A 15,540-nucleotide genomic window follows, 5' to 3' on the forward strand; every position below is an offset into this window, starting at 1 on the left:
AGGGAAGCATACGACAGACTCTCCTTTTACCCCTCAAATAAGACTTTGTAAATATCAAGCCTCAGATGTTTCACTTTGTTTGATCTGGCCCCTGATGGAACCAGACACACAATAAATTGTATAATTACTCTATTAAGATTTGCCAAAAAGCCTGGAAAGCTGATTCTGTTCCATGCCCCTGCTGATCAGAACAGCTCAGCGTGTCTATTAATGGTTTCCATCCAGAAAACAGAAACAGGGACACAAAAACAAGCCTGTCCTTGCTGTTCAGATCTTAAATGTGGCGACTCCTTAGAGCAGAGATGTCCAAACTTTTTTCAACGTTTTTCACCAAGGGCCATATGCGGTAAAATACACAAACAGCCGGGCCACTCACTCGAGGTGAAGTACATATTGCCTCACCTGGTTTATTTAAGTAAACTAAACATATTTTTGGAATTTGCTGTGGGCCAATTAACAATGGATTGCGGGCTGCAGTTGGCCTGCAGGCCACAGCCCACAGTTTGGAAACCCCTGCCTTAGAATCAACTGCATCCAGTGTTCATGAGAGATCGAAAAGTAATTTCCACTGCGGTTTCCATTCCGTGCTCACATTTCAAAGATGCAAATATGAGGAAATTCTTGATACATATAGAGTTTATTGATTTTCCTGCTAATCAACCAATCTCACCAGTATTTATTCAGTGGTTAGTGTGTACCCAACATCCTCTCAGAGAGGCGTAAGAGATTCAAAACAAGTAGAAATGGGTTCTTGTCCTTAATTAAGGCATTTCTAATGGTGTCAATTTATTCATTTAGTCATTAAATATTTCTTGAACATGTGTGAGGATGATAAGACATATACACATTAAATTTATTGAACATAATTAGGTGCTACACTTAGTTTCTCCTTAAAGGCAAGGCAACTCAGCAAATGCTCACAAAAAGCTACTAAGTGCCAGGGCTGGGGACTCAGAAATGGCCAAGGCAGAGTCCACACTATTAAGAAGCTGACAGACAGGGAGGAAAATATGTAAACCAGAAATTACAATGCAATATGGTGTTATTAGGTAAGCGCACATGCACAGAGTGGGGCAAATGGTCAAGGAATGCCCTTAAACGTGGGCAACACTTAAACTGAGACTTTGAACTTAAATATGAGTTCACAGATTGTAGGCCCAGGGGTTGGATGGGGAGAAGTAATCAATGGCATGGCTGGAGAAATAAGCCAGTGACTTGTGACTTGCTTGTAACAGCCTCAGAAGTCACAGCTCCCTCCTCTCTGACTGCCCCACGAATTCCAATGACGTCAGCTGCCCCGAACTTTGATCTCTGCCTCCTCTACTTGGTGGTACCTCAAGGCTCTGCTCAGATTCAGCTTTCTGTACCCTGGGGAGGAAATTTTCCCCAAGCAAAAGCTGGAGATCATAGAGCTTTCCAGGTGACCTTTCTTAGGGATTGCCATCTTGCACCACCTACTGGCCAAACAGTTGCCTCATACGGTTTGTCCAGTTTTGTTTGCAATGAGAGGGGAAACTCATCCTGTACAAGTTACTTGATTGTAGCTGGAATTGTCCCATATGTCTGGAATAACCTTCACCGGATGCTGATGCTGTCTACCTTCCAATTTCTCATACCTCTGCCACCATCCCTAGTCTTTCCATTTCCTTCCCTTACTCGCTACGGAAACTGCTTTCATAAGACACCCGTGACATCCCTAGAGCCTTAGTCAGTGGGTATTTCTTCCACCTTCAATCTCCCTGAGCTCTTGGTAGTGTTTGGTGTCTTCCTTTTGAAACTCTCTTGTCTTACATTCTCACCTCTATGACTGCTTCTGCCTGTGACTCCTCTGCTCTGTTTTGTTTGCTGACCTCAGTCTCTGCACCGCTTGGTAACAGGCATTCCCCAGGGTGCTCATCACAGACCCTCTGGGCATCTACTTTATGGTCATTGCTTTAGGTAATTAATCTCCTGTCCAGTTTTCTGCTGTCTCATTGATGCGAATGATTCCAAGTTTGTGTGACCAATTCTGTCTTCATCCACAAACTCTTGTCAGATGTGTCCAGTTGCCCAGTAGATATTTGCATCCAGATATCCCACCTCAAAATTGATCTAGCTTCTGTCTCCTTGTTAACCTTATCTTATGCGCTTCTCTCCTTTGTCTGTGGTACTCCACCTACACTGACCTGTATTTCGTTCCTAAAGCTCACCAAACTCTTTTCCACCTCAGGCCTTTTGCACATGCTGTACCTGCCTCCTGAATCAGTGTTCCCTCTGTGTTTGTATGTGTATCTTCTCCTCAACCTAAGGTCTCCATTTACCTTTAATCTCCCAGAGGGATTTCCCTTGACTACAGCAATCTATCTGGACACCACTCGGTTATCCTCTATCACCACTCCCTCTTGCTTTCTTCACAGTCCTTGTAATTTGTAATTATTTGTTGATGTATTTGCTTACTCGTGCTGTATTCATATGTCTATATGTTTGTTCCCTTATACTAAGCTTCACAAGGATGAGACCCTATTTGTTTTATCAATTAAGCTCTGCTTGGCAACTAGCATAGTGCCTGGCACATAGGAAGCACTCGGTAAATATTTGTTGGATGCATGAGTGAGCACTGAACCACACTCACTATCCTTTTAGTCTCCACAGAAAGCTTCTCCACCCAGGTTTCCTGTGCTAGGCATTGATGGTGGGGACAAAAACATATAAAGCATAGTCTTCTGTACTCCTGCAACCTTTTGTTTGTATATTAATAAAAAATAATGAAGTTTCTGAGACAAAGTGAACACTGACGGAAAGAAACCAAGGAATTAGGTTCTGTGGATGTCGCTTGAAAAAGGGAGCTGATTATAGAGTTTTTAAGGCTGAAAACCACAATTGGTCTTTAGCCCAAGTTGCACATCATTACAACTTAGCTTCACTATTGTTGAGTTCAGATGACCCCACACACCACAGGCTGTTTTCCTGCTGGTTTTGGCTATTTTCCCAAGACGTAGTTGTCCTGTAAGTATTGTTCCTACTTCTGGGGTCTCACAATTTCTTATACATTCCAGGCTCAGGTTCCTGCAGGTTCTCATTTTCATTTGAGAATTTGTCAATATATTAGTGCTTTCCACATTGGGTTATAACGTACCTGTTTTCCAGCCTCTTTGCCCCAATATACTGTGAACCAACACAGACAGACTTGGTCTTTGCCCTCTTTGGAGCCCATATAGCCTAGTTCAATGTCTGGCACACACCTCAGCAATTGTTTATGAAAGAACCAATAAGGTTTGCTAAATCTCCTCTAGCCAAAACAGTGGCCAGGAAAATTAGCCTCTGGGCTGTAGGTGTGTGGGTCAAGGATATCCAGAGTTTTCTCTTTGATATCAGATAAATTATTTGCACATGGCAGCTCCTCTCTGTGCAGTCCTGGGGACTGAGCCTGTGGCAGTCAATTATGCAAGAGAGAGCCAATGAAGGCATAATGTGGGGAACTGGAGGGGTAAAGAGGGCAAGAGGAGATGGAGCAAGGAATGTTTAGAAGGCATTGCCAGCAGGACCTTTTACCTTATCCCATGTCCTGTGTAGTATATTTAAGTCATCTTCCAGACAGCGTGAACATCAGAAGTACCTTCCACTCCATTAGATAAATTTAGGATTGCAAGAGTGAGCATGCCTAACAAACTGCAGGAGCTGCCTCTACAAGAGAATTTTAAAATATATTATGCTCTACCGTCAGTACCGGTGCATTAAGCATTCTATCACTTGCAGAGCTGCTGTAATTTGCCTCACTTCAGTAAGTACGGTCCTCTCGGGGGATAATTTATTCCATTTGCTTACCAAAGGAATAGAAATTTAATACATATTCCTCATCTTTGGCCAAGAAATGACCTTTCTAGTGAGGATTTGGATTGGACATTTGCAACAACCATGGATGCAGCAGGGAAGTGATTAATTTGCCAAATCAGATCTCCTGAATTCTGGGTAGGAAGATTTCAGGGAGCTTAAAGAAAGTTTTACATCTTCTCCTATTAAATTACAAAGCCATGCAAGATTTTTATGAACCTTTTGCACGGTGAGTAAAGGATTATCTTTCTTCCAACAAAACTACCCTGAATTACCTAGCTCTGCCATCTTTGCTTGTATCTACCCATCCATGCTGTAGATCTTCATTTCCTTTAAGCCCAGGATTTGTTGGTATAGTAGAGCTTTCCATGTTGCGTTGTAATTCATCTGTTTTCTAGCTTCTTTGCCCCAATGTATTGTGAATCAAAGCAGAGAGACTTGGTCTGCTTCCATCCACCCGTCTTCATGTGTGTCCATCCTCCCCCTTCCACACAACAGATTTGGTGTGGTTCATCTAGTCCTTAAAATAACATGATTTTGGTATTTTCAAAATCTCAATATAGAATACATTTCCTTTCTCTTTGCATTTGTGCGCTGTTTATACTTGCAGCATGTGCTTTCCCACCTCCACACCTTTCTCAATAAATGCCAATCCTTTTGCCCCTACGGCTCCACAAACAGTAATCCATGGTCAACAACGACCGTGGTACCACAAAAGCACACTTTGTGCCATGGTCTTCTTTCACTCACCTTTTTTGGCTCCCGTATTGTTACATCCTTGTAGCCACGCAGCAGCTTAACCATTTGTCTCCTTGTACCTGCCCCCAAAGAAAGGAGAGTCTGCGAGACAGATCCTTTCTGGGACTTTGCTTAACCTTTGGGTTTGCACCTTGTACCTCCCTGTTTGGTCCCAGAAAGGTGGCTGGACAGTCAAAGATGGGTACGACTTTCCACGTGGAAAGCAACCTAAGATAGGTGCAGTCCAGTGAGGATCAACAGGAGAACCCACGGGGTTCATAGAGGTGGGCACAGCCCCCCCGCCCCCCACCTTCCTCAGGCTAAGAAAAGCCTCTGCCTCTGTAGCTGCATTCCTTCCCAGACCCTGCAAGGGAAGTGATTCAATGAGTGCTCTCCATCTATTCATATGCATAGAGGTTTTGTCCCTTGGGGAAGTACATACATCCTGAGACTTATGGTACAGCTGCCTACAGGCAAGGGTGATTGGCTTGAATTAGTTTTCTATTATAGCGTATGGAATTCACAGATCTTGAGATTGACAAGCTTTATCTCCCTAACTTCCCCACCTAACTAATAAAAGCTAATGCCCTATTAGGCACCAAATGCAGCATTCTTTCTCTGGATGGTCTCATTCCCCCCTGCATGAGTTTCCTAGGCCTGCTATAACAAAGTACCACAAACTCTATGGCTTAAGCAACATTTATTGTCTCACAGTTCTGGAGGCTAGAAGTCCAAGATCAAGGTGTCAGCAGGGTTGCTTCCTTCTGAGGCCTGTGAGAGGGAATCTATTCCATGCCTCTTGCCGAGCTCCTGGTGATTTGTTGACAATCTTTGGCATTCTTTGGCTTGTAGAAGCAACCCAATATCTGTCTTCATCTTAGCATGGTGTTTTCTGTGTGTGTGTGTGTGTGTGTGTGTGCGCACGCATATCCAAATTTCCCCTTTTTCTAAAGACACTGGTCACATGGGATTAGGGCCCACCCTAATGATCTCGTTTTAATTTGATTACCTCCCTGAAGACCCTATCTCCAAATGAGGTCACATTCAGACATACTGCAGGTTGGGACTTCCACATGTGAATTTGGAGGCAACACGGTTCAACCCATAACCTCTCCTGTGGCTTCAATGACTTGTCCATATTATGATGGCTCTCAGATCTGGGTCTCGATCCCAAATCTGTCTTCTGAACTCTAGACCTTGTGCCCAGCTGCCTGCTGTCTATCTTCCCTTGGATAACTTTTATGCACCTTAAGCTCAACATGTCTAATACTACATTCATCACCCTCCGCTCAAACTAGGTCCTTCTTCTAACTCAGTGAATGGTGTCTTATCCATGCTGGGGTCCTGGACAGAAACTGATACTATTCTTGACTCCTTCTTCACCTTCACCATCTCTCTACATCCAATCATTTATGAAGTTATGTCAGTTCTGTTTCTGCAATAGCTCTCAAATCTTCCTCTCTTAGACCTCACTGCTACAACTTCTTCAAAGCCACTATTATCTCTTCCTCAGACCACTGCCAGAGATCTCTTAACAAGTAGTTCTATCTTTGATGTACTCCCCCTTAATCCAGTCTCCACATTGTAGAGCAATCTTCTAAAAACCCAAATCTGATCATTCCATTTCCCTGCTTAAAGCTAGTCAGTGGCAGTGATTAACCTTGAAAGTAGATATTGGGCCCAGATAGTTGGTGATAGGCCTGGAGCTGGACACTGAAGGGAGAGTAGGATCTAGGTAAGTAAGGAAGAGGCTTAGTTGAGTGTGGAGCTGGGACTTACCATTGTGGGTTTCAGTTCACGAACTGTGTCACTCACACACCTGGTTGGTGAGGACACACACAATTTAAAATTGTGAAAATGACCTGATGCTGGTTGTTCAACTTTCTTCATAGCCCCTAAGGCAGAAACCTGCAAATAGTTTTATTTAGCTTGTAGCTTAAGTTAGTAATCACCTGCCTCTGCCAGTTCCTGACTTGCACTCCCCTCCCGGAGTGACAAATGTATACGCTCACGGCATTAGCTGTACCCTGGCATACTCAACTGCCCATTTCTTTCTTTCTGCTCATAAACAAGGCATACATATTCTGTGAACTGATCCATAGGCTAATGGTTTAAAAGCAAGTTCCCAAATGAGAAGATATTTCTGGACCATTGGCAGGGGCAAGGGGCTGAGCAATCAGTTGGCTCCTTGATTAAAGACTGCCTTATCCACCCATTCGGCATGTAGCTCTCTTTATAGAAATGACTGTGTAATTGGCTTTTCCCCTGTCTGGACTGTAAGAAAATGAGGACAATCACCATGCATTTTTGTCTTCTTTGTACTTAGCTGAGGGCTGGACACTTAGTAGGCATCAATGCCTTGTGAATGAATGAATGAATGAATGAATGAATGAATGAGTCTAATAGCCTCAGGTCTTTTGGTTGATCCTGAATTGTTTAATGAATTATGAATCTGCCTTATTAATGCTTTGTCAAATCCATCAATCAAGAAACTCACCAGGGCCATTTGGAAGGGAATGTTTTTCAGGAGAGCCTATCAGAGAGGAATTTGTAAGTAAAGGGTTTTTGCCATCAGTAGGGAATATTTCTCAAGATTTTCGGGGCAATAGTGACATTGCAAGAGGATGGCAGTGATGCTGCAAGGTATATAGCAACCTTAGCACTCGTCATATGCTCCTATACTGTATGTGGGTAAATGTCTTGGTTCATATTTCAAGGAAATCAGACTTTGGGGGCAGCCTCAACTAGAAGAAAGGCAGTATGAAGACATATGAAAAGCAAACAGGATGATTCCAGGAAGTAAGCTCAGCAGATGAAAAACCAGTATTAGAAAACAAATTAAAATCAGTTACTTTAACAAGAAGTTATTTCCAAGCATACACACACCTACTGCATCTAAAATATGACTTTAAATACCATTACGTTATTTGTATGTATTTTAGGAATAGTGTATATGGTATTATAAAAAGCAAAATAGTTGTGTAGTCTTAAGGCCAGCATCTTACCACCTAAGAGAAGGGGGTATGTGTGCAAAGGTACGACTTGCAGAACTATATTTACTGCTCTAGGAGTAGCTGAACTATAGATTTATGTCAGACAAGGACAGCACTTTTAGTTTTATTTTCTTCATACAGCACAGCATTTTCTTACCTATTTTGCTTCAACTTATTGAGCTGATCTCCATGGGAAATGTTCTAAAGGGGATCCTAAATTCCTTTTGGTTTTTGTGAGTTAAAGTGAATATTTCAGCACCATCAGGACAGGGGTATTTACTGTATGGCCAATGAATCTCTACTTGCTGTAGGCATCAGAGTGACATAGGGGAAAGTGCGGTATTGCATCTTATTCTCCCTCCCCACCTTCACACTGGGAATCAGCCAGCGACCTGCCAGGGGAAAGCTTGCCCCCAGGTGTTTAGCAAAGATAGCTTGGCTAGCTATGCCCCTTTAAGAATGTATATCATTACATTCTTACAGGGAAGTTGGCAAGAATTCCAGAAAATCTTCATGCTCTCAATGGGCCCCTCTCTGAGAACAGATACTGCCCCACATGGGTGGCTGCAATCCAAAAAGAAGCGGTGAAGTTGCCAGATGGGAGGGGTTTGGGACGGATGGGTGAAAAACATGAAGCAATTAAGAAGTATAAATTGCCAGTTATATAAATGTCACAGGGATGTAAAGCACAGCATAAGGAATATAGTTCATAATATTCTAATAACTATGTATGGGGTCAAGTGGGTATTAGACTTTTCGGGGTGATCACTTTGTAAGTTACATAAATGTCTAATCACTATGTTGTACACCTGAAACTAATATAATATTGTATGTTAAGTGTAATTGAAAACGTTTTAAAAATTACAAAAAAGAAGTGGTGAGTGAAGACATCAGAAGGAAAGGGGAAGAAGGTCCAGGGGAGCAGGGGCTGAGGGGCTGGATGCCTGTGAAGGCCCTGGAGAGTCGGTATGAGACAAGGCTCTTGACCTGAAGCCTCAGAGGTCAGCTGTGGCTGGTTAACAAAAGGGAGACTTATTGGGTAGATTTGGGAGGAGAGACTCACAGAACCTCGGGAAATGTGAAGGAACTGAGAGGCCATTGCTGTTGAGCCTCTGGGGCAATCTGCCAGGATGCTGTTATCGCCCTCACTCACTACCTGACACCCTGCTGACAACAATCCTAGCTTCCTTGAGACTCAAAGTTCTGGACAGAAGGGTCTGATCTGCTGAAACTGAGTTATGTCTGCACCCCTATTGCCCGTGCCCACACTCCTACCACCCGTGCCCGCACCCTGCCATCCGTGCCCACACCCCTTCTGCCAGGGACACAGAGAATTATTTGGGTTTCTTTAGCTTTCTTTGTGGAATACGGGGCACTGTTTCTCACCAAGGCTCGTGTAAAAGGGGTGTCCTTGTGAACAAGAAGGGAACTGGGTGCTGGGCAGTTAAAAATAGGACAGAGGGCCAAGGTATCCACATTAAAAACATTCAGAGAGTTGTTAACTGGGCTCAGACTTTTAAAAAAATTGTTATGTATTCTTATGCAACAACAACACACTTTCTATTATCTGGGAACTTATTTAAAATCAGGACTATCATTAAAAAAAATGGTAAAGGCAATTTTGAGGTATTTCTGCTGATTCATATATGGGGCCACCCAAATAGATTCAGAATTCTTCCTTAGGTACTTTGGGAATACTTAAAAATCAATTTCAGATTTCTATGAATATTCCGCAGAAATCACGCATAATCTAATTCTACAGATGACAGAAAGTGTAAGAAGGCTGAGGAGTCAGAAACTGGGTATGGGCGAGATAAGAGGAAGCTGGAATTAGGAAAACAACTTTAGGTAGAATAAAACATTGGTGTAATTAGGGCCACAGTGGAGGGTCAGCCCTGGCAGCACTAAAGAAATAAAGCTTGGTACTGGAGGGAGATTTAGGGCCAGAAATGATCTAAACAAGCAAATATTAAGGGTGATAATTTATTGGGAGAAAGGAGCCCAAATACATGAATATTGACCTCAACGCCTTCTTTAAAATACAAATCCAGAGCATGTGTTTGACAAGTGTAAGGGCTGCCTAAGCACGGATGTCTTTATAAGAGAGAGAGGGGGATCACCTGGTGTGACTAATGAGAGACTTCCAACCCGTCACTGCTACTACCCTTTACTCTCAATACCTATTGAAGTCTGAACATTGCCCACTAACTGAATTTGCAATGCCTAGGCACTCACTGTGGCATAGAAAATAGATATGATTTATTTATCATCCAGGTGACATTCTGAATATTTATTTTTGTCAGCACTGGCTTTATATTAATTGAGTGGTACCAGGCCACAGAGCATCGGACAGTGTCTTCATTTATAGCACTACAGATGACTATTTCATGGCTCCAGCTCTAAACGTGCCTCTGGGCCTGGCTCTGAAGTTTAAAGTTTGCCTTTTTAGGACAATGATTTAAATATTTCCAGTGGCTCAACTCCTCTTGGGTCTTTCCACAAATCAACCAGTGGGAGGCAACTGGCAGTAGGCAATGGGTTTTGAGCTATTTTCCATAAGGAGGTCCAGAAGCCAGGGCGTAACACTTCAGTGAAAATGAGGAAGCAAGAGAAATTACTCATTTAGCTTACAAATCCAACACTTGCTAGCTACACATTTACCAACTTTTTAGTACCTATGGCCAATATTTTATCTCAACCCATCTCAACTTGCTATCCAACCTATTTTTGGACTTCTTTCTTTCCTCCTACAATTGCCAAATGATTGCCAAATTAAACCTGACATTCACCTAAGAAGACATGAGAAGGCACACCTCATGTAAAAATAAATTATAAAAGATACTCGAAAGATAATTGAAAATGACTTGGAGTATCTGAATGGCAGTACCTCTTGAAGAACATGAATAAATGAGGGTTCACTGAATTTTAGACAGCCTTTTTTCATTGAATTTGAAATATTCAATTAGAAACATAGGTACAGTAGATATTTTGGATATGGAAAACAACAACCTATATATTTTTGATACTTTGATAATAACAGTATTAACATAGTATTAATTTAAGCATAGTAATCAGTATGTAATGCTTCTGTTGACATTTTGAGTAGCTGTATATTTTTTGTTTTTTTCTAAATCCAAGATTAAATAATACATTTTAATGAAGTCAACTTGAGACACCAACTGATATATATACAGCTCCCTCCATTTTTATATACCTCTACTTAGTTTTTCCCAAGATTGAGAGAAAAAGAAAGAAGAGAAGACAAGATACGCTTTTGTCATAGATGGAGGGGCCTGAGCTGTGGAACTAACACTTGCATCTACATTACGCTGCTGTCCTGCTAGGTTCTTGTGGGAGATGATGGTTCAGGAACACCAGCTTTCTTTTGGGGCGCATCACTGCTTCTCGAGGTTCTGATTTGATTGCTTCATGTGATTACTCACATAGTACATAACATGATGTCTTCAAAGCCAAATTAAAGCCAAGATATCGTTTTATCAAGATTTGACTTTTCATTTGACATCTCAGAAGTACCACAACAAGACATGGCCTCCATGACCCAGAGCAAATGACAGCCTCTGTTCTCCACCAGGTATCAGTGAGACTAAAGAAATTCACAGCTTACAAGGAGGAGCAAACACAAATGCCCCAGAGAGTGGTCAAAACAGTAGCTCTGTCTTGGAGCTGATGGCCCTCAGCGTCCAAGTCAGTTCTGATCCTCTGCATCTAATCATCCCAGTTGCTCCTCATCAAAGTCAACAAGTATTTCTTGAGGTCACACTGTATATAGAGCATTTTACCTGGTTCTTAGAGATCATTTAAAAAAGTATAAGCTATATAGATAACAGGAATAACTATGGATATATACATATGCATAGGTTGACATATATACACATATTTCCTAGCTCTGACAACTCAGAAGACACACATTCAGAGGTGCTCCAGTAACAATAAACACACAGCCAGTTCTTGGTTTCTAAATATCATTCTCCAATTAAAGGAACTAGGGATCCTTGGAGAGATGACTGATTTTAGGAGTGAGGCAGGAAGAATAAAAAATGAGGCCAGAGCATTGTACAGTGCCAGAAAGTAAGGAGGAGTTCAGAAAACACAAAAGAATGGGAATATATCAAAGGAACTCAGAAGACAATCACCTAATGGCGAAAGCTGAAATAATTTGAGCAAAAGAGTAAACAACTCAGGTTTAATCATAACCCAAAGTATAAAATAAATATACATGAGTCCATACTGGTATAAATGGTTGAATAAATAAAGGGAGAAAAGAGACAAATCTTTTCAGAAGAATTCCAAATAATACATGGTAAACACTCTCCCTCCAGAAGGTAAAGCTTAACCCTTCCCCATTCCCCACCCCAGAGTATGGGCTGGACTTAATGACTTGCTTCCAAAGAACAAAGTATGGAAAGGGGAGAAAGACTGGAAAAACCGGGCAAACACTACTCTGGCCGGGTGATCAAAGTTACCATCATCAGTAATAAGTCATATTGGTAGAGTGTAATAACTGATATCATGTGATAAGGACACTTCTCCTCTATGGTATTCTTACCCCAAATGCATAACCTCAATATAACAAGGAGAAAACCCCAACTGAGGAAGATTCTACAAAACACTTCAACAGTACTTCTCAAAACTGTCAAGGTCATGAAAAACAAGGAAAGATTGAAACACTGTCATAGGCGGCTAAGGAGACATGATGGCTAAATGTAATGTGGCATCCTGGATGGGATCCTGGAATTGAAAAGGGTCATTAGTGACAACAAAAAGGCCATTAGTGACAACACTAGTGAAATCCAAATGAAGTTTGAAGTGTGGTTAATAGTAATTGCCAAAGTTAATCTCTTAATTTTGACAAATGTACCAGGGGTATATAAAATGTTAACATTAGAGGAAACTGGATGAAGAGAATGTGGGAACTCTCTGAACTATCTTTTTAACTTTTCTGTAAATATAAAATTGTTCCAAACTTAGAAGTTTATTTAAACAGAGAGCGAGAGAGAACAGTCTCTGACATCGGCAGCTTACAAAAACAGAGAGTCAAGCATTCACACATGAGAAAATTAAGTATCGGGGCAGCTAGTGCATGACTGCGGTCCAAATGAGCTCAGACAGTACACGTTCAAAGAAAGTACAGATGCGTACAAGTATGTGTAACAGCAAAGACTGCAGGAACCAATCAGGACTTGATCTAGTGTTCAAGGATTTGTGTTGATTCAGTGTCCCAGGTGGAGGAACGGAACACCAAAGGCCTAAAAGCTGTCAGCACTGAAAGTAAGGCATCAGAACACAGCCAGAAGCAGCTTCACTGGAATGGAGTATTTAGGTTCGGGCAGGACACTCAAGTCCCAGTGCAAAATGAAAATGTAGGGCCTCTTGGTCAAAAAGCAGAAAAATTACTTTTCCCTTCTTATCCTATCTATCTATCTATCTATCTATCTATCTATCTATCTATCTATCTATCTATCCCCATGCCATGGTGTTTTGTTATTTGCTATTTAATGTCTACTCCCTTAGAGATGGGGATACTTACTTGCTGGGTCAGGGCAGGCCCCCACAGACGCTGGCAGTCCCACCCTGATACCCCAACGCTTTCCACGCCAGTGCCCAGAATCCGGTGAGATTGGTAGGCAGGGACAAAAGTGAAAACCCACCCCAGGATGTAGGGAGACAGCAGGAGACAAGGCCATGCATGAACTGAGGCTCCAAGTCCCTGTATGTGCCCCATTATCCCATCAAAAGCCACTTATAAAGAACAGTTTAGGAGATAAAAATATTAAGAATTTCCAGATGGCAACTACAGAAAACCCACCCTGGGATGTGTGTATGTATGTGGAGGGGATTGGGGTTCCTTCTGAGCACGGCGCCCTGTGTGAGTGCATTTGTTGTAGGCCCATGAAGCTGAGACCGGGTTGAGGGTTCGTGGAAGATGAAGCAGGAGAGGAAGGAGGTGACTGAGGAGACAGACTGAAGTTGGATTTCAGTGATCAATCTGATGGAAAGTGCACAGTGGATATGACAGGTGACACTGCTGGCGGTCTTACCAGTTAGGTATCCCACAGTCAGCCTTGGGAAGGAAGGGGAGGAAGCAAGCATAACATTACACTTTGCTTTCCTTGAGGCAAACTCTTAGTGTTAGCTGTTCTAACTTAGCACATATGTTATCAATGCAAACACCGTATTCTAATGTTCATTTCTAGTTATTGAATTTATCTAAAAAGACCCTTTATCTTAGAGACACAGACCTTGCCAACCTAGCATTTTCTTTTCAGGAGCCCCTTTTATAAAATTAGAAATGTGCTCAATGAATGGTCCATATGGACTCTGGTTGTGGCAGCCGTACATTTTACTGCCGAGGCACTTAAAATCTATTTCCAGTTTTTCCTCCAGGAAGTTCTCACACTGGTGTGAACTCTTTCTTCCCAGGTACCTCCAGAGCATCGGTTACTCGATGTAAACCAGGAGCGAACTGCCCCAGTTCACACAGTGGCGTCAGTAGACAGCTGTCCCCTCTCTCTATCACCGAAGACTCTTCTGCGCCCATTCTTGAACTTCAGAGCCGAGGATCATCTGGAGTTTGTGGACACAGAGTGGAAAGGCAGAACAGATCAGGTATGCTGGTGGCCTCCTCTCATCCATCCCGGCAATCTTCTAACCCTCCATGAAATATTTCACCACAGGCACAGAATGCAGAGGTACTACATGAACTCTTAGGGGAAGATTTAGAAATGTACAGAGACAGATGGTCCCCGACTTACACTGGTTCGACTTAGGATTTTCTTACTTTTACAATGGTGTGAAAGCAATGCGCATTCAGGAGAAACCATACTTCGAATTTTAAATTTGGACCTTCTTCTGGGCTAGTGATACGTGGTATGATACTCTCTCCTAACGCTGGACAGCAGCAGCCACCACAGCTCCCATGCAGCCACGGGCAAACAACCCATACCCTACAGTGCAGTATTAAACACATTTTAGACTTACAATATTTTCAACTCATGATGGGTTTATCAGGACGTAACCCCATCATAAGTCAAGGAGCATATTTGTACAATCTGTGAGGGGTGTGTGGTGTAGCCGAGAATACCAAAACATATCGTTGAAGGGTTACCATGTGGTTAAACAATGGCATCTAATGATGTTCATAAGGTAACTTATAAAGATTTTCTCATCCTCTTCAAGGTATCAAAAGCCATAATCTTTCATCTTGGTCCTGGGGTTCAATAATAACACACTGTGCTCATTTTGAAAAGAATAAAAACACCAGTAAAATCAGACTCCGCCCTTGTCCTCATCAGGACTACCAGTCCTTGGAGCCCTTCAGGTTTTCCCAATTTTACACCTCCTTCAGGACACTTCACTTGCCTTCTAATCAGCATTTACTGATCAGTCAAGACCTTTAGCCTTTCCCCTCATCTGTCTGACCACTCAGCAACCTCTGGGTTACTTGGGTCACTAGAATTGCTAGATAAATCTCATAACTATATCCATGAGTGTCCCAACAAATTTAGCATTTCTAAAGGCAGCTGGGTCCAGTAGGCTGCTGTCCAATGCCGTTACTTTTTGATAATGGACATCTTATTGCCTTCCCCAGAGAATGCTCTCAAGCACCGAGTCCATGCTCACTTCCTCTCGTCATATGACCACACTTCCCCTTTGCCACACTGCTAACTCCTTTTCCTGTACCATGATCACCTCCTCCCCATCTCTTTCACCTGCATTTTCATTCTCTCCTTCTCCATTTGTTCCTTCAGCTTGGCCAGCAACATATTAAAATCTCTTGTATCCTTCAAAACAATAACAACAGCAAAATACTCCATCCAAAAAAAAAAAAAAAAAAGTGGGTAGTAAAAAAACCCAAACAAACAAACAAACAAACAAAAAACAAACAAAAACAGAAGTTTAATAAAACTGGCTTTAAAAAAAAAAAAGAGAAGAGAAATGGCAATTCAGGGGACACAGTTAGAGATGAGGGGTAAACAGA

At 42.1% G+C, this 15,540-nt stretch overlaps 1 protein-coding gene across 4 annotated transcripts in view; it reads left to right on the forward strand.

Annotated features, from left to right (window-relative positions):
• The window catches only part of SLC35F4 (solute carrier family 35 member F4), a 243,541-nt gene that overhangs the window by 204,428 nt on the left and 23,573 nt on the right, over positions 1 to 15,540 (forward strand). For all 4 annotated transcript variants that reach the window (XM_074327431.1, XM_019725798.2, XM_019725797.2 and 1 more), the window contains exon 2: positions 13,983 to 14,168. In XM_074327431.1, the coding sequence (XP_074183532.1) occupies positions 13,983 to 14,168 (186 nt within the window). The remainder of the gene's footprint in view (positions 1 to 13,982; positions 14,169 to 15,540) is intronic.

Source organism: Rhinolophus sinicus, linkage group LG03 (assembly GCF_036562045.2).
Source record: "Rhinolophus sinicus isolate RSC01 linkage group LG03, ASM3656204v1, whole genome shotgun sequence".
NCBI lineage: Eukaryota > Metazoa > Chordata > Mammalia > Chiroptera > Rhinolophidae > Rhinolophus > Rhinolophus sinicus.